The sequence below is a fragment of the Marmota flaviventris genome, chromosome 6 (genome assembly GCF_047511675.1).
Source record: "Marmota flaviventris isolate mMarFla1 chromosome 6, mMarFla1.hap1, whole genome shotgun sequence".
Lineage (NCBI taxonomy): Eukaryota > Metazoa > Chordata > Mammalia > Rodentia > Sciuridae > Marmota > Marmota flaviventris.
The window spans coordinates 88,544,250-88,564,878 of record NC_092503.1 but is presented as its reverse complement, the minus strand read 5'-3'; the positions used below and the strand labels follow the sequence as shown (position 1 = coordinate 88,564,878).

General features: G+C 35.9%; 1 protein-coding gene across 1 annotated transcript in view; it reads right to left on the bottom strand.

Moving 5' to 3' along the window:
- The window catches only part of Col9a1 (collagen type IX alpha 1 chain), an 83,776-nt gene that overhangs the window by 6,337 nt on the left and 56,810 nt on the right, over positions 1–20,629 (bottom strand). The window contains exons 29-37 of the mRNA XM_027928273.3: positions 18,919–18,972; positions 18,231–18,302; positions 17,715–17,750; positions 16,956–17,000; positions 15,596–15,628; positions 12,141–12,287; positions 11,909–11,963; positions 9,929–10,117; positions 2,995–3,072 (exon numbers count right to left, since the gene is read on the bottom strand). Coding sequence (XP_027784074.1) covers positions 2,995–3,072; positions 9,929–10,117; positions 11,909–11,963; positions 12,141–12,287; positions 15,596–15,628; positions 16,956–17,000; positions 17,715–17,750; positions 18,231–18,302; positions 18,919–18,972 — 709 coding nt within the window. The remainder of the gene's footprint in view (positions 1–2,994; positions 3,073–9,928; positions 10,118–11,908; positions 11,964–12,140; positions 12,288–15,595; positions 15,629–16,955; positions 17,001–17,714; positions 17,751–18,230; positions 18,303–18,918; positions 18,973–20,629) is intronic.

Sequence of the window (20,629 nt, the reverse complement as noted above, 5' to 3'; positions counted from 1 at the left end):
ATCCTTTGTCTACTCCATAAAGCAAAATGTGTATAAATTAAATTAAAAACAGTACTAATAACCAACATCCCTTAGTACTTATTATATCCAGAAAACATCCTATGTACTTTGCATTGATTTTTTTTCTTTAATTCTCAGAATCATACAATCATCAGAGAGATGTCATCATTCGTACTACTTTGCAAATGGGAAAAATGAGGCACAGAGAAACTAAGTAACTTTCCCAAGTCCATAAAATTAGCATGTGATAGTGTCAAGAATTGAACTCAGGACATCTGAACTGTGGAGTCCCCACCACACATTCCACTTTGAGAGCATCAGTTTTAGGGGAGAAGGACCCAAAAAGCTCTGGTCAGAACTTGTTTGAGGAATGGTTACCTGAGCATATTAGGAGTAGACAAAAGAGTTTGAGTGAGCTAAAAGCAAAAGACCCCAGCTGTTATCTGCAAGAGTGACAAAAATCCACCTTTTTGTGCCTGAGTGCTAACATGAAACATTCTAGAAGCAGACTCTTCCTCTCCAGTAACTGCTTTTGAAAGTGAGCCTGTTTGTGAAATAATCTGGAACTCAAATTTTTCACTAAAATAATGTCAGATATCCTTTCAACTAAAATGTAACACCCGCCCCCACCCACTGCAACACATGCACAAAAAAAAAAGAAAAGAAAACAAAAAGAAAGAAAAGATAGATAGTTGAGACACAGGAAGAAGGAAAGCAAGAAGAGTGCACTTCAACATCAGAAAGATGGAAGACAGTGACAGGTGATCAGTGAGAGAAGAGTGAGGGGCAGGTAAAAAATCAAAGGGCACTGAGGATTTGGAGGTGGTGCCCCAGAGGGAGGGATAAGGATTGGCAAAGGAAGGATAGGGATAGGGCAGGTCTTAGGAGTCTTGGAAAAGGGAATTCATGAAGTGTTTTAACACATGAGATTTAAGTTTTAATACAAGACCAGTGACAACAATTTTTTTTTTCACAAGGAAGATGAGGGCCAGGGAAGGTGAGGAACGATGTGCTTGTCCTAACCCCCCACATTTACCAGCATGTGGATTGTTTGATGTGCCAGGAAGCAAATCAGCAAAGCCCCTTTCTGACTGAGCAATGGCTAAGAAGCATCCCCTTCACCAGGTCAGTCAGACTCTGCCCCTCCTCCACAGGTGGGTGGTTTTCTCCCCCCTCGGGGCATTCTGAGGTAGAGCACATGCAGAGCTGGTGTTCCTAAATCTTCCACTTTTCAAGTTAAAATGTGGTTTGCCAACACATTTTTTGAAAATAAGAATCACTAGAAATCATAATATATTTTCAATAAAGGAAAATCTTACTAGTGAAAGTCATTTGTTTAAGAACTATGAAGTGATTCATTAACAAAAATGGGAGGAGAAATCATCAGAGGATCCTATAAATTCATGGATCATTAAGGAAGTTGTGATAATGATATTTAACCAGCTTTAAACCCTCCTGTCACTATCACTGGTAAAGGAGAAAAACACTCTTAGTACATGCTATTTCCTTTTTTTCCCCTTCTAAACATCCATCAATGAATCCAGACTTTATCCCATATTAAAATTTTTCCTTGATTCTATTTATCTCCAATCAGATTTTCTTTCCTTGCCCAATCAGCAAAACTTCCTCTTCCAATCACAAAATATATTGATTTGTGACTATATCTTGACAGGCCCATGAGTCATAGTTTTAGAAGGGCAGTGTTTGAGCTATCTCCAAATGTATTCATATTTTTAAAAAAATTAATATGAAAGCAATCCCCAGGAGCAATGAAATAGATAATTAGAAAGCAATGATTTTTTTTTTTTTTTTTTTGGCTACAATTATAACCATGATTAAATATGTAAGCCTCTGGCAGAATTACAAAATAGTGATTTCGTTTCCTAAATTTCCTGAAACCTCGTTTTCTAAATCCATTATGGAAGCAAGCACTCACTTTTTTTCTTTCCTGTGCAACCCCTCTCACCCCTACAGCAACAGACAGGTGGGGTGTGGAAGCCTGCCTCAGCCTGCCTGAGAGAGCTGCTTGGAGCCTGCACATCCTTCCTACTCTTGAACTGAACTGGCTTTCATCCCTGCTGTGCTGCTCCTATGGTTGGGTGTGCAAGTCATTTCTCAGTGAATGAGTGTGTTCCAGCCGGGACCCTGGCACAGAGCAGTCAGTGTATAAAGAGAACACAGAATGCTCAGTCAGAGATCCGAGCTCCTCACACAGAGGCTGCTCTGTGGCCTCAGTCTCTGCAGCTGTGACATGTGGCTTGTGTGTGGCTCTTTGTGGTGATAGGTAGGAATGCTTGGGCTTATTTTTAGGGAAAGCAAGGGGGGATATATGGATTTTTGGAGGTCTGGATGTTTGAAAAGGGAGCTTTTAAAATAAAATTTCAGTTATTTCCTATAAAACATGAATAAATAAAATTTTGAAATAGTTTCCCAACTGCTCTAGCTTTATAGATTTAAAAATAAGGGCTTTTTTATTTATTTTTTTATTGGTTGTTCAAAACATTACAAAGCTCTTGACATATCATATTTCATACATTAGATTCAAGTGGGTTATGAACTCCCATTTCAGTGGTAGAAAACTTGCCTAGCACATTCCAGGTCCTGAGTTTGATTCCTAGCCACACATATGCACATAAAATAATAATTATTATTTTAAAAACTATCACCTGAGCTCCAGATAGGTATGAATTTATTTATTCAGATTTTTATAACAAATGGATCATAGCTGGACCTTGACACAATTTTTCTTGAAGCATCTATTTAAGAAATTAATATTTCAAAGCCTTGCCATCTATTTTCTCACAAAGAATAAAGACGTAACTTACAGATCATTTAACTGTTCATTAAAGCTGATTTTGAGAAATCTATGCCAGCCATCATAATCACTTGATATGCTTAAGTGGTCGAGTAGCAATTCTTTTAAAATGTAATTCAATTCAGAGTGCACGCTCTCGACCAATTTCCCCACCTCACCTTGCCACACAACTCACTTACCTGGCAGACCTGTAGCTCCAGGCAAACCTTTGGGACCTCTTCCTGGAGGGCCACGCTCCCCTTTTTCTCCCAAATCACCTGCATTTCATTAAAGACATGTTATTTTTCTATGTTTTCATAAAAATAAACTTCTATATTTTGAACTTCAAGCAAGGCAAAAATTCAGAAGACAAAATGTCATGAAGTTACAATAAACTAGGTTGTAGTATTTGGAGCAAGGTAAAAAGCAAGTTTGATCTAAAGGGGGAAATAACAAAGGATCCTATCCATAGATAGCAAAATAATATTTCACTAACATACATTCTTGGTAAAACATTCAATAAATTAGGCATCAGTGGCTACTTCCTTGACTTGATAAAATATACCCATCTCCGTCCAAAAGCTAGCACAATGTTTTGTGGGAAACATAGGCAGCAGCTCCGCTGCAATCAGAACAGCAAAGATGCTCACTTATCACTAGTATATATCACTTCATTTGAAGAGTTATAATCATCCCTAATTTTAAGGGGATGTAAGCATATATTTTAAGTTCTGGAAAATCAACTCAAAACTACTACAAGCAGTAAAGGAATTTAGGAAATTGGAAGGGACTAAAATTGATATGTGGAAGTCAATAATTTTCACACCTAAAAACAACAAGACATGGTATAAAAGGATACCATTTATAACAGCAATTAAAATATTAAATATCTAGAAATAAGTTAATCAAATATAAAAGTCCAATAATCAAAAATACTGATCATTACTGAAGAACACAGAAAGACCTACAAAGTGTTCTTAAATGGAGTGCCATCATGGCAAAGCATTGCCCGTCCACACTGAGGTGAATTTTTTCAGAATCCCAATAAAAATACAAATGCATGTTTTTAGACAGAGAAGGTGATTCTAAAGTCTGTGTAGAAAAAAATTTACATAAGCCAGATTAGCCACAAACCCCACAAAGAAAAGCAACACAAAGGGAATTAATCCTGCCAAATATTAAACCAATGGAAATGGGGTGGTACTGATCCAGAAATAAACAGATCAGTGAGGCAGAATAGAAAGTTCAAAAGCAGAACCAAACACATAAGGGAATTTGCTTTATAATAAAGGTGGCATCTTAATCTGGGGAAGAGCTGAACAATTCAATTCAATAAGTGGTGTTAGAAAAAGTGGTTGATCAACTGGAGGAAAAAAAAAAAGTTACATCTATGCCTGTCTATCCCACACCATACTCCAGGCTAAATTACAAAGGGATCAAATATTTTAAAAAACCAGAAGAATAAAGGAAGAATTATTTTATAACTTCAAATTTGAGTTGGCCTTCCTATTATGACTCAAAATGTGAAGAGTTCCTAAAATCTATTTAAAAAAAGGTCAATAACACAATTTTTTAAATGAGCACAAGGTGTGGTGGTGCACACCTGTAATTCCAGTGGCTCAGGAGGCTAAGGCAGGAGGATCACAAGTTCAAAGCCAGCCTCAGCAACTCAAAGAGACCCTCAGCAACTTAGACACCCTGTCCCAGAATAAAAAAAGGGGCGGGGGGGCTAGGGTTGTGGCTCACTGATTAAGCACCCCAGGGTTCAATCCCTGGTACTAAAGCAGGGTGGGGGGAAATACATGAGTAGGCTGGTCACTAAAAGGACATAAAAATGGTTCTTAGATGTATGAAAAAGTCCCTGAATTTGTCTCAAAACAAAATAAATGCAAATTTTAAAAACAAAACAAAGATGCCATTTTTAACAAAAAAGATCAACAAAAGTTCCAAAGTTAAACATATATTTAGCACATCTATAGAAAAATACAGTATTGCACATTACTGATGAGAGTATAAATGGGTGCAGTCTCCTCAGAAGGCAATTTGATGTTAACTATCGAAATTACAAATGAAAGTTCCATTTTAACCAGAAATTCTCCTCATTAGTGAAAGAATTAGAGATAGAGTATATGCTGATATTGTGTACAAAAAGGAAACATATTCACTGTTGTTCACTGCAACCTTGCTGTAATATCAAAAGATAAGAAACAATCTAAATGTCCATTAAAAGATTAAATATATGATATATCCACAGAATGGAATATTATGCAACTGTGAAGAAGAATCAGGAAGCTCTTTGGAATGATCTCCAGGACATATCATTAGTGAAAAAAGCAAGGTCCAGATTACTTGCTAAAGGACAATATTATTGTGTTTTTAAAATGATGGAGGGGAAAATACATAGTCATATAACCTTATATACCATTGCTTATAAGAATTTCAAAGAAACTAATAATAATGATTACATAGCGGGAAGGGTAAAGGAAGCTAGGCAGATGGGAGACAGAGGTGGGAAAGAAGTTCTTCACCACCTTTCATACATTTTAAATTTTTGAACAAAGTAAATTTAATCTTACCAAAAATAAATTAATGAATTTTAAAATATGCTGTCACAAACGTCTTCACGACTGACTCATTTTTTATAGGGAATATACTTTGGATTGCAACCAACCATGTGTACTTGCAAGATATTTACAAGACAGTTGATTAAACTTGGGATTCAGCAGCCAACAGAATAAAGTTACATAAATCATCCAGGTTCCTGCAGAGACCAAAGCCAGTAACTTGGCCTCATTAATGAAATTACTTAATACTTTAGTTAAATGATTCTACTGTTCCCAGTTTAAAAAAAAAAAAAACATTATTTTATTATCACATTAGTATAGTAGTACATTATACTACACTATTAAAAGACACAGCTGCACTTTGCTACAAATATTGTACATCATCTTTTCCAAACATTCTATCAGCCCAACCCAGTTCAACATTGAGTCAGGTTAGATATAATTTAAAAGATAAAGTCAAGTGCACAAGTAGGAAAAATATCTATATAATCATCTGCACGTTAGTCAAATATCCAAAAAAAAAAACTTATTAACGTTTAAATAGTCACCATAATTTGATTTTTGTCGATGATGTCCCATGTAAATTTTTTTATAATGAAAAGTACATTTTTACAATAATTTAAGCTTGTATAAATACCAGGTAAAGATACAGAACTCTGGTTGAACTCCTATTTAGGTGAGCTACTTGCACCCTGCTATCGTCAGTAGCATCTTAAAAACTAACAGCATAAGCATTCTTGTGAACTTAGCAATTTAAATTGTCTTATCACTGTAACTCTGGAGGTTGGTGATGAGAAAAGAATATCCAAATGTGCCATATTTTCTGAAGATTAGAAATTAAAATGTAGCTTTCACAGAGATAGTAAACTTATTTATACATCCTAGCATGAAGCCACACCAACTTCAAAATGCTGCTTGGAAGGAAGGAGACTGCTGTCCTGCAGTGCTGCCTTTGAGTTATCCCTCATAGAGAAAAACAAAGGAAAGCTGAGCTCTAGGAGCACCCTGTCAACTGCTGTTCCACAGCAACTCATGCACCTGGGTGGCGCTAACAGCAGGGTTCATCTGCTTCTGATTATATTTTCCTCTGAGACATACAAAAACTGGCTCAGGGAACTAAAGGTCCACCCTTATTAGCCTATTCAGTCACATTAAGGAGCTTTGAAAAAAAAGTTTTAGAACAGGTATGAAGGAAAATACAGTTTAAGCAAAACAAAAAACAACAACAACAACAAAAAAACAGCTTATCATGAACAGAGTGAAAAATTCTCATTGCTATTGCTATTTATTTCATTTACTGGCAAGCTATAACTGATGCTCTATCTCCCTGTGAGCAGATTAATACTAAAAAAAGGGTATTAGTCACAGTTATGACATGTGTGTTTTCTCCAACCTTCATTTCCACATTGACACATCTGTTTGCGTCACACTAAAATATCTAAAAATAATCAGACTTACTCAAAGGGACTTAAAATGAATCCAAACTGTGAATGTTTAAAAAATAATATTTATTGCACGAAGGACTAATACCAAGCAAAGTGAACATAACACCAGTTTGATGACTCGTGTCCGACTTGAGTGCACATATAAAATGTATATGGACCTTGGCCCTATATGGTTGTGTAATATTACATAAAACATGTCAGTGAAAAACAAAGGAAAATTACATATATGATCCAAACTTTGACAATGATTTGAGGCTTATTTCTCTAAACCCCTACTGAAAACATCCCACTGTTTTCCAGGGTAGTTTTGGAGAGGAAACAGAAACTAAGACATAGCCTGAATTGTTATAAAAGCATTCATAACCAGACTAGTTTCTTATTTATGTAACAATTTCTCTAGGAAAAGACTCAAAGTTACTATATGATAGAGCAAGAATCTTACCATCTCTTCTTTACTAATCAGGAGGGAAAAAAAGGCAACAAGCATACTAAAATATATCTCTAATTGACTAAAATTTTTACTTTTTCAAAAATGGTGGAATATTTTTTTCTTGGGGGAAATTTATGCTGCAAATCTTTGGGTAGTAAAAAAAAAAAAAGAACACTGTATATTTTCTATATTTTCATGTATGTGATGGGACAAAAAAGGTTAAGTCCAGTTACCTAAATTGTATATGTCCAAATGTATAACAGTGTTGATTAATATATATGTGTGTATGTGTGTGTGTATACATAGATGTATATGACTGCCTCTCCTTGCCTCCACCCCAAATTTCAAAGTAAAACTAAATGAAGGTATTGCTTTAAATGAATCCAGTGATAAGAAAGCCATGGAGGATGTAGGAAGAAGTCCTTTAGAGAAAAGAAAAGAACTGTATCTATTCAGATTATAGACTATTTTCAAGAATACTAAAAAAAAAGCGGGGGGGTGGGGTGGGGAATTACCTTGTAGGATCCTGTTGTACCTGATGAACTAATTTAGTGCTAGAGATATTTTCCAGGTTCCAAATATAGAAATATACTCTGCTTCCTTTCAAATGAGGCTCTTTTGCTAGTCAAACCAGCCCAGCCTACCCACAATTCAACATGGCTGGGACCTTCCCAGAAAGCTTCCCAAACAATTCGCCTGTGTTTTCAGTTGTTCTCAGCCCTAGCTGCACATTAAAATCACTTGGGGATATTTTAAAGTCCCAATACCCAGACCAATTAAATCAGAATCTCTGGAAATAGGACCTAGGCATGAGTAGTTTTTACAGCTCCTCTGGTGATTCCAATGTGCAGTCAAGGCTGAGAAAGGCAGCTTTTGACAGATTCTTCTAGCATAGCAAGTGACATGGACATTTTCATTTCTTAAAGGAAAGTTCTGTTACTAGCTCAAAGTAAGCTCTACTCCAAAAGTGGAGAATTACTTTTAGCCCAAGAAAACTGGCTGCAATTTCTATAGACCTGTCAAGGTGACCCCTTTCAGTAGGAAAATGGGTGATTGACTGCTCCACACCAATGTGCTTAGCCAGATCAGAATCATCTGAGGGTTTGTTAAGCCGAACGCTAGGCTCCACCCCCAGAATTTCTGATCCAGTGGGTCTGGGGTGGTGCAAAGAAGTGATGATCCTAACAAAGCCCCCAGTGATGCTGATGCTCCAGGTATCTCTCAGAACCTTTTCTCTTAAAGAGACTCGGGATAGCCAGGAGTAGTAGTACATGCTTGTAGTCCCAGCTACATGAGAGGCTGAGGCAGGAGAATCACTTGAGCCTGTAAGTTTGAGACCAGCCTGAACACACAGCAAAACCCCATCTCAGAAAAACAAACAAAGCTACATTAACAAAAATAAACCAAATAAATAAAAACAAAGAGACTCATTGAAGGTTGTTATTATCCATTATCCATGGGAGATGGTACAATAGGTCCAACCAACCCAAGGCAATAGAGTTTCCTAGAAAAGGTCTACAGAGTGTACAGGGACTATCCATAGAAATCACCAAGACATGGGTTGCTGAACTAGTAGCTAAAAGCAAGACAAAGATAAAGAGGTATGTGATTCTGTTAGAGAAAATGCCCAATTCTCTTTAAAATGGGCTCTACCCTCAGCTCTGTGATTTGTACAACCTCTGAAAGCTTTAAAATTGTGCCAGTCTTACAAGAGGCCCCAATTAGAGCTCATTTTTAAACATGCAGCTCTGCACATGCCAAAAAAAAGTAATTAAATAAATTGTTCCAGCTGAGGGTGTAGTTAGCCAACTGCATCAGCAATTCATTTACAGATCCAAAAAGGCAGCTTTCTTGCCCTCTGACCACTCACATCATACTATTTAGCCCTAATTGGAGTACCACAGTATTAAAATTAAAAAAAAAAAAAAAGAAAGAAAAGAAAATGCCTCTCTTGTTTCTGATGTCGTGTTTTTCTAAAGTTCCCCAGTGAGCTGTCACTAACTCATCACCTCAAATAACAAATGCCATCTGAAGCAACCAGTCCTTCTGCCAGTCCTGCAGAATATCTTACACACTCACAACCTGTGGTTTTTCTGCAAAATATTGGATGCAAGGATTTTTTTTTTTTGTTTTAAATAAAAGGGAAGAAACAAATATATTAAAGAATACAGTTTGATTCAGAGGGAAAATCAAAAGTAAATATCCAATGCCACTTTTGAAGAGAGAGACAGCTCCAATTCATGATGTAATTTTGCTTATGTTCTGCTAGCAAATGTTGTTAGTCTAAGTAACAGATACATACATTGTAAGATGGTTGCCATTTTAGAAGAGCTCTACCATGACTTTAGAGTCTCAAAAAATTTTTTTGTTAGTTTTTGAATGATCCCTTACCTGATCCTGCAAGGTTTGTTTTGAACTAACTGTGATTGAAGCAGAGTATAATTGAGCAAAATCAGAACTAACTAAAAATCAGGGGAGCTTAATTGTAGTATTTAGTCTACTGTTGCGGTACAGCAGCATCAAAAGAAAATAAGAGTTTTCAAATCTTTATCATCACCACTGTAAAAGAGAATAATATACATCTTATCTCACCAGATATTAGCAAAGCAGGACTTCCTTGAGCTTGGGTATACATTGTACAGCTGAAAAAAAGGCAATGTGTGTTCCCAGGTTCTACCTGGGCAAAACCGCTTACCTTTAGGTCCCCTCAAACCAAGAGCACCAGGGGGACCTTTAATGCCAGGGAGGCCACGAATTCCCATCTGACCAGGGAAACCATTCTCTCCAGGGGGACCAGGGGGGCCAGGAGGACCAGGCCTCCCAGGGAGACCAGAGGCACCAGAGTCTGGACGCTTGAGACTAGCAGCCATCTCAGCAAAATGCTCTAAAAATAATAAACAGAATAACCCAGAAAAGTCAGAAACATGAAAGTGACTCAAATGAAGAGAGAGGTATTCCAAGTGCCTTGTTTTTCCAAATCTTCAAAACTGGGGGTAGGAAATGAATACAGTTGGGAGACTATTTCCATGGACTGTCTGCCAGGAAGTGTCACTGGTGCTGCTGTATTTTTTAAGCGTCACTGGTGCTGTTGTATTCAGCTCTCCTGATACATTTGGTCCCGCTGTTATGAGACAAGGGCAAGGAGGTTGAAGTGCAGGGCTTTGGGACCAGCATTGTTTTGCAAGGACGAGTGTGTCACTTGAATCCTAGCTGGGTATCTGAAAACCCAGGATAGGAAGAACAATGGGTTTCTTAACACTTGTGGAAGTGGTGTCCAAAAGCTTTTTAAAAGCCAACGGCACTGTCCAAAATTAGTATTCAGACCATTTGGGACCTAGTGTCAAAAACTAAAAGGCTTTTTGGTTTAAAGATATTACATAACCTGAAATATCAGGAGGATTCATAGCTTCTTATAAATTCTTCCCCTCCATTTTTTTCTTCATGCTTGGAATAGACAACAATCGTTAAAATATAACCTGTTTCTAGGGAATGGTCACAGTCTGTCTTAAAAATTAATAACTGTGTGGCCTTTCTCAGGAACCATTAAATAGATTCAGAATCACCCACTAAATCCATGGAATACAAGAAAATCTCCCCATTAAAATGCTCTAAAGGAAATATGCTACTGTAATATTTCTTAAAGCTTTAGGATTCTAAGGAGAATATGAATTGGAACCAATTTTCTAGCCCGCATTTTAAAATTCTTTAAATGTGAATATTCTAAATTTGCTTTATTCAAGTAAGCACAAAACCACAATTTTCTTGACATGTAATGCTCAAAACTGAAACAGACTTTCAAGATAAAATGTCTGCAATGAAGAGGCCTATGTTGTTTTCAAATATAGAAGTGTTCATTTCTTTCCATTTGATTCTGGAAAACTCTACAAGTCTATTAGACACATTAAACTATCTAATGAGCATACAAAAAAAAAAAAAAAGAATTTCTTCAGCAAAGAGGTGGTTACATCCGAAAAACATAATTTTGTTAGAAGGCTCCAATGTTACAGGATCCCCTCAGTTACAAGGTAACTTTGTGCATCTTCATTTCCTGTATGGTTTGATAAGTAGGCCAGCTCTGGAACAGCCATTGCCATAGCCATAGGTGAATGCAGATAAAGATTAACAAATGTTATAATACACTGTCATTTTGGGAAAATGCTAGTCATTGCTTTTTTACATATATTTTACATAATTAGAAATAATATCCTTAGGTTCCTTATAGGCATAGAGCCTGGCATTTAGTTCTCAAATTATTTAGAGAGCTCCTAAGGCAATCCTAGATACACATTAAGTGATAGGATCTTAAGGAGAAACACCTGAGAATTTGTATTCAAAGGAAAGTTGTGTGTGTGTGTGTGTGTTTTGTGTGTGTGTGTGTGTGAGTGTGCTTTCTTATAAATCATCTTTATCCCCTGGAAGGGGGAGGAAGAAGGAGAAAAAGAAGAGAAAAAAGGAAAAGAAAGCAGGCTAACACAAAAGTAATTATTGTGAGGATATAAGTTGTGCAGATAGCAACAACTGAATAAAAAGAAATTGGCATTAAGATTACTCAAAATGTCCCACCTTTAAAGCACACAAAAAGCCACAGTTATTTACCCTTGCACACCTATAAGAATAAAGTCTTAAGAAGCAAGAGTTTATGATGGAAAAAGTTTAACCATTGTGATTTATTTACCTTGAATGACTCTCATGCAAACTTGCTTAATGTGCTGATCTGTCGGTGCTCTACCCTGGGACAGGAAAGAAAAAAAGGCAGTTTATCCACAGAACCATAAAGAGAACATTTTTAAATTGTAAACTGACAGACTCAGCCAGGAACCCAGGTGGCTATATTTACTTACTGCTAAGGAGCTAAGATCTAGTCTAGCCCCAATGCTATGGGATGGAGCTTCCACAGGGACACTCACCGGAGGGCCCTGGATACCAGGCAGGCCAGTGGCACCCTGTTCTCCCTGCACACCCCGGGGTCCAGGAGGTCCTCTTGGTCCTTCTGCTCCAGGAAGCCCCCGACTTCCTTCAGGTCCTCTCAATCCTGGCTCCCCAGGGTTACCCATCTGCAATAAAACAGTACACTATAAAACCAGGACTAGACACAAGGACTGTGTCTTCTACTAATAAAACACTTACATGAAATTTGGGGTTTCCTACATTCTATCTCCTAAGAGGTCCCCGTTACCATAAGATGCATACACATAATACCACCACCAACTCATCAGTCTCTGAGAACCTCAATTCAAGTAAACTATTAAAAATCCGTATTGTTTACTATTATTATTCCAAAATCTTCACTGGAATAATATATTTTAAAGACCTTCATACCTCAAGCCACTTCCTAAGAGCAAATTAGATGTGTTTGGGGTTTTATTATTTTGTTTTGGAGCTGGTGATGGACCCTAAGGCCTTGCACATACTAAGCAGTGTTCCACACACCTGCCCGGGCCCTGCAAATTAGTTTGTCATAAGGCCTGTTAGCATTATCTGGCCCAAGAAACCCCACTGAGTTCCTATAAGATATGCTACTTGGGTGTCAGCAATGTAGCAAAACATAAAGATATTTTCAAGAATATATATTATTCAGCCTTTAAACTTTTTTTTTTGGCTAATCTGAAGATACTAGGTATATTCAGAAATTACAAAATACTAACATGAACTAAGTCAATACACTTAAAATGTGTATTTAAAATATGGGGCCAAAAAAGCAAGTGCAGGGCTGGGGTTGTGGCTCATCAGTAGAGTGCTCACCCAGCACGTGTGAGGCCCTGAGTTCCATCCTCAGCACCACATAAAAATAAATAAGTAAAATAAAGGTACTGTGTCCAAATATAACTAAAAAAAAATAAATATTATTTTTAAAAAGCAAGTGCAAGTTCACAGTTCTTTCTACGAAAAATTGAATTCTAAATATTAAAAAACTTAAAAATAAACCCCTTATTTATTCACAACAAAAACATATATAACTTTGGCTTTTTTCCTGAGAGCAGATCACTAAAAGCATTTAAAAGAATCCTCATGGACATTCACTGCTTTTTAAAAAGACTTAATTAATCCTTTTTTTTTTTTTTTTTTGTGTGTGTGTGTGTGTGTATGAAACTAAAATTTGTCCATTCTTCTGGTGGAATTTGTGGCAGAGTTGCTATAACATACTGTTATAGGAAATAAGAATGAGAATATAATAGGGCAGTAGGCAGCAAGGGAATGCTGGTGCTCAAGATGTGAATATATGTAAGCAACTCCAACCTGCCTTTTTTTCATATGCAGCATTTATCTAAGAAGAGCTAACTCTTTCAAATATTCAAATATTTTAAACCCAAGTGAAGAAGGTGATGAAGCAATGCTTTCACTAGGCATCCAAATAAAGCTTGGCAAGTGTGATTTTTCCAACTTCATGCAAAAAATAATTGATATTCATCTAAGCCAACTTGCCAAGATTGCTTCTATAAAGAAATTATGACTTAAAAGACTTCCTGAAAGACAGTGTCAATGAGCAAAGCTAAATATATACTATGGAAGTCTGCAGAACTGTCAGGTGCTCAAGTGCAAAACTATAACAACTTCTAAAACAACCCAAGGAGAAGCCAAAATGAGCTCAGAAATGAACTAAAGAACTGTCAGAAAATAAAGAGATGAAATCAGAGAGTACTCATTTGCTGGCAATGGTTGAAATATTGCTAGAATAAGAGACAGGAAGTTTTTGATGGACAGATCAAAGGTTAATATGACCAAGACATCATAAGGGCCCTGGAGCTTTGGGAAATAATTCCTCAGTTGAGGAGCAGTACAATGAAGTAGAAATTAGGGTAAAGACATATCATACTTAACAAGTTCAAATATGCTGAATTCAGTAAAGAGAGTGAAATCTTTGTGTTGGTAACTATTTCCCCTAATTCTGGGACACTATGGTTCAATTTCATCCTGAGCAGTGTCAGATATAAGTAGGGAGGGGTAGAGAAGGACTGATGAATTAATTATATTAATTACTAACAGTTGTACCAAATTAGAAAATAATTAACTTATATTGATCACTACATTGTGATTGGCTTTTTTTCTTTTATAACTTTAATTCTTTCCATTGAACATTATTGAAAATATCTATAGTGACATAGGATTTCTATTACTATATTCTATGAAGATTTACACTTTACATTTTGTTCAGTCCTAAACCATTTTTTTCAAAAATTCTTGTCATAAAATGTCATTTGACACTTGGTGTTTAGAGACAGGTAGTTAGTATAATGTGGTAAGATCCATTTCAGCAGTGTGCATGGAGCCCAAGGCTGGGTGGGTCTTTCCTGAGAAAATTAAGTTGCCTATGTAGGAGGTAACAATTCTAAGGAATGAGGAGTGTGTTCCAGACTAGGAAAATAGAGAAAGTACTAAACAGCATGACATGACATGACATGGCCTGTAAAAAAAGAACTGCAAATGGATGAAATTCCAAAATGTACAAGATGAGATTAGAGAAGCAAAGAACACTTCATCAAAGGCTTCATATACCATGCTAAACAATGACTTTGTTCTATGAAATGTTATACTTGAAGGATTTTCAGCAAAAGAGGGTTACATGGTGGGTTTTACCTTTTTTATTTAGATTATATTGGCTGCCATGAGGATAATTGGTTGGATAGACACAGAAGAGTGAGGAATATTTCAGAAAAAGGACAGACTTGCAAGTTAACTAGAAGCTGGTGGTAGTGGCATTTGAGATTGAAATCTGAGCTTCATATTTTTTCCTTATATTTTTTAAGCTTCTAATTGTATTAAATGTGTATTCCTCTTAAATTAGCAAATCACCTCAGGTTTCTACTAATTAGATCTATAATTCTAAACACATTTAATCTCTGAGGACATAAGTTTCTATAAAATGGCAAGATTTAACAAAAGATCATTTTCTAGTTTTAATATTTTCCTATTATGTTATCTTATATGTTATGCATCTATATTACTTGCTCAACTAGAACACGCAGGAGATTAAGAAAATTACTGAAATATTTTGCAGTAGTGTAACTGCCAATGAAATTCAATTATACTCTTGTCACCACAAGGTACAAGTCAGTTATTTAAAAATGACCCATTTGGGGAGGAAATTACAGTATTACCATGTAACATTCATTGAGACATTTATAATATGAAAAAAAAAATTCTTTAGAGTGGCTAGTTGAAAAGGTAGATCCATTTACATAACTGTGAATTTTTTATTGGATTAATCCATTACCTAAAGAATAAATTTAGACATTTATTTTCTTGAAGGTAAGTCCTTTAAGAATTAAATTTTATAGAATGATTTTATAAAGCAGAGCATTATATTTTTATAGGTTTATTGATATTTTTAATTTTGTATAACATTGTTATTTGTTATACTTACAGATCCCTTTGGGCCTGGTAATCCTATATCTCCCTAAATCAATAAAACAAAATTATATTAGAACAATATATTCACATTTGATAGTTTCCTAAAAACATTAAAAAGTCTATTGTGCTGCTGAAGTATAGAAAACCATGAACAGATTAACCCTGGTGTTTCAGAAAAATATTAAATCCAAAATTTGTATTCCAGGCCCAGTTATGCTATTTAACTCTGTGACCCTGTGTGAGCTAGGAAACCTCCCAGCCTTTGGTTAAATGATCTGTTAAATAACAGGGTTGAATCAGAGTTCTCCAAGTTTCTATCCAGATCTAAAATGCTAGGCATCAAAAATTGAAATGTGTAGGTCTGAAGAGAATAACATTCAGTTTTAAAACAAAACAGGCATTTAAACATGTCTATTAAAACTGCATTTTTGTAACTCAAACAAAATTTTTAAATTTATCCCCAGAAGACTACAAACAAAATAGGAAAGCTTTTAGGCTTAAAAAAATATGAAAATCTCCCATAATTAATTCTAGATATGAATTCAGCTCAAATGTTAGCACACCAGTTCATCTCCATTACAAACAGAATTATTTTAAAAGTTCTTAGTCCATAAAGTGAACAAACTCAACAGAAAATCAAATAGAATAATTCTACTATGAATTTATTTGACAATTAGAAAGCTTTATGCAATTCAGATATTACATTTATATTTACTCTAAATCCTGAAAATTTGAATAAAACAACATTATCAGAACTTTTTTCTGTACTAAAAGCTCTCTAACTCTATTTCATGAGAAATCTATCACCTTGACCCCAAAGGACCAAAACATAGTCAAAACTATAATGATGAGCCAGCAAACTAAGCAGTTCTAGCACTAAAGATAACTTGCTCTCTATCTTATTGCTTTTCTGGAGATTTAGCAGTGTCACTCTTTGGAGATGGAGGTCACTTCTTTGGAGGGTTTCAGAGTAGAGAGAGTGCCCTTGGTCACATTTGTAAGCCTCAGCTTCCTAACTATAATAAATGTTCAATTTTATTTCCATGATAGGTACCATTCATAGACTTTCATATAGTCCTATAAGAATCACCTTGAATGTATAGATACAAAACCACAAGAAAATTCACCAACTATAAAGGAATTTTCCAAAAGTTTCAAGTCAGATTTATCAATTGTGGGCCATTTTCTCTCTGCTTTATTTGATCTTGGCTACAATCTTGAGAGTCTTTTAACTCAGAGAAGAAACATCTTAGCTTTTGAAGAAGGTAGTGAGAATAAAACAATGTCAGAAAAGAAGAAAAATAATACACATTTCCACTACAGCTCAAAATCTGTAAAGTTCCTTCATTAACCAGAAAAAAAAAAAATCTTACAAGGTCACCCCTTTCTCCTGCTTCACCTTCTTCACCAGAAGCACCCTAAAAATTAAAATAATAGATCACATTTTAAATTCTTAGTCTCTTACTCCCATGGGTCAACTTCCGGTCAACATTAATAATCATTCACACATGCCCAGATACTCCCAGGATCATGCAGCAGTATAAAATGCTGGCAGCGGTTTTCCAATCTAGATTGCTAGTCCAAAACAAAACAACACAACAACAACAAAAATAGTCTAGAGAGAAACCAGAAGTTGAGATTGAATTTCAACTATTAATTGAATTTAATTCAATTTATTAAATTAAATTAGCAACCCTATGTAACAATTTTGTAATTCAATAACCCCTAAAAAAGGACTCTTAGAAGAGACAAAGGAACCCAAGGAAAATGATAAGCATAACTCATGCATAGAATATTTGCTGAGGTTTTGATCAGGAAAAATTTAAACATTATGATGTGCCCATGGAAGGCTCCCTCAGACATAAGTAACTAGAGTTTACATAAGTAAGTAGAGTTCTACTTGGTGAGTCAGAGACAGGGCTATTTTTTCCAAAGGGAGAACAGTATAAAGTCCAGGAGATAGAGCAGTCATTGGCTCCAGCTTATTGAAACAGATAAGTCTACCACACACCAAGAAAAAGCTGCAAGTCTCCACTGTTTTAATCACATCCATAAGCAAGCCAGTCCCTCCTGGTTGTGACATGGCACATTTCAGACACTGCATTTTATACTAATCGAATATTAAAACTTACCTGTTCACCCTTTGGACCTTGTTCACCAAATACACCCTGTAATGAAGAAAATATAGGCCTTTTAAAATATTTTGAGCTGTTTATGTAATTTCAAATGAATCAACCCACATTCTAGGCTCATGGATAAGCACCAGTGTGGAAAACGTGACTGGAGAGAACTTCTCCACTCCTCACCTCCCAACAAGAACCAGGGAAAACCTGAAAATGCTCCAATTGTCTCAAAAACCTCTGGTAACTGAGGGCATTGTAGGATCACATCCATATACAATTCACTAACAGGACTGTAAATTTAGAACTAAATAGAATGCATGATTACAAGTGAAATGTTTACTTTTCTCAGGCTTTTTATTTTTTCTTTCTCATAAGTCATTCTGTTTTTGCTTCTTAACCTTTTTTGATAACTCTATGATAAATTCTAGGAAAGTTCTTCACTGAGCCAAAAGTAGCCTTGCTTTCTCCACATAATACAACTCACCCTTCCAAATAAGGAACTTTCTGCAGTGTTGGACATCTTACCCTGTCTCCTTTCATTCCAGGAAGTCCAGGAGGCCCAGGCAAGCCAGGGAGGCCAGGGCTACCAAAAGATCCCTGGAAAACAAACACAAAGTCCTTAGAGTCACTGTCACTGCAATGCTGGAAGCTCACAAGCCAGACATGGCCTTGGGTGTGTTGACTCATATCTAAAATAGATGCACTGTGGTCGGTTTAACTCTGGTCCTCTGGTTTGTCTCTCTCCCACCCTCTCAGGAGAAGAGAGGCCAGTCCTCTCTCCCTCCCTCCCACCTGAAGTCCTCAATTCCCTTTGCACTCCTTGCAACAACAGGCTCTTTCAGCCAAGCCCCTGCAGTGGCACTGCTGCTTCTCTTGCTGTGTAAACAAGCACAGCACAAGAAGTCAAAGACAGCATTCACTTACAGTCCTCCTTAATTCCAAGAATAACCAGAGGCCAAAGGTGGCACTTCATGTCTCTCTTGGTTTTAAAATGTATACTACAAACTGTTCTCATTAAAACCCTCTGAGGATATCCTAGGTATAATTTAAAATTTCACATTAACATTTCTACACATTCACATAACAATGGAAATAAAATATAACTTATTACATGACCCTTTGTCAATTGTTTTTCTCTCCTGGCTTATTTTTTATAATGTACTCTGTTTTGTAGAAAGCACACACATGTCTGCATATTGGAAATATAACTTACCAGTTTACCTGGTAGGCCTGGGGATCCTACGGGTCCTGTTTCCCCTCTGCTGCCCTGTGAAAACACAAATATCACTGTCAACTAGGCATGTGGCCAAAATCAAACACTTCATTACCATATAAATAAAATAACATTTTACCTAAGCTTTTGTTTCAATATAAGTCATCAAACTATTCCCCTATCCATCAACTGTAGGCAGAGACCATCACATGGACCACCTACACAATCCCCTGTGTGCATCTTTCACTGGGCACCCTAATACTATCCACTGTGGCTAAGACCACTGGAAATATCTGACTCATATACATGAAATGTCAAATAGTAATTGTCAGCCTCTAAATGACATTCTGATTTATATTATGACTAATTATATACATGTTTTATCCCTTAGACTATATGTTCTTGAGACATTAAGTACATATTAATTTGGAATTCTTCAGTATCTGAAACACAGAATAAATTTTCTGGTCTAAGAAGCATCATTTGGCAAATGCTCTCTTACCTCAAAAAGAGTAAAAAAAGGAAGCACAAGATAGAGATGTTTACCTTTAAATTATTATTGCAACCTCAAAAAGACACAGATGGTAAAAATATATAAAGTCTCTGAGATAAAATTTACTTTTACTCATTCTTGCTCTAAATACTAGGTACAAAGATAAACAGACCTTGAAAGGTGCAATTCATGATGAAGAAAACTAAAAAAGCAACACTAATTTTATTTTTTGTGGACCAATTTTAGTTTTTTATGTAAAAATCTAGTTTTCAAATTTTTATTTGAATCTCAAAACTTTTGAGAAAAGGAGACACATGAACTCTTCACCTTTTTTTTCCCAAGAACTTCATACATTTTTATGCAGTCTGGTAAAAGCTTGTTTTATTTCTAACATGTGTTCAACTAAGCTGAACATTGAGGCTACTGGGTAAACAATCACATTTCCTGAATGGTGTACATAAAAATAAAACAACTACTCTAAGTTAATTTTTCTTTCAAATGACAGCTTCACTTTAATGCTTAATATTTATAAATGATTTTGTGGCTCCGTGGTAGAGCATTTGCCTAGCACATGCAAGGCCCTGGGTTTGATCCTCAGCACTACATAAAAATAAATAAATAAAATAATAAAAAGTATAAAAAAAGATTATTCTGTTCTGACCCATATGCTAGTCATTCTTCTTTAATTAAACAGGTGCCAAAATCCATAACCTTCTTAATTTTCAATTTCCCTAAAGAATTAAGAACAGTTGGCCAAATTACAACAGTCTGTGGCTATTAGCTATAATTTCATAGTAGTCATTTCATATGGCTTATAGGTAATTTAAATTAAGTGTGTCAAATACTTTCAAAAATGTTTATATTAACAACCTGACTGGTATATGACTTTTGAATGATACATTGGTACTTCACCCTCATGAGCCTTTTGGAAGTCAGAGGCAGTACCCTGTGAGGATGGATGCTGGAAGGATGTCAATCTAGACGAAAACCAGATACTTCAATAGATTCTTCTAGCCATCTATAAAGATTGGATTCTACACCATTAATTTGGCCTAGAACTTCAAAGTTCAAAACAGATTTCCTTCAGTATATCTACTCTGTTGACATTTTTACATAATTTCTCAACTCCATCATAATTAGTATCCTATAAAAAAAATGTGGCATTTATACACAATGGAGTATTACTCTGCATTAAAAAATGACAAAATCATAGAATTT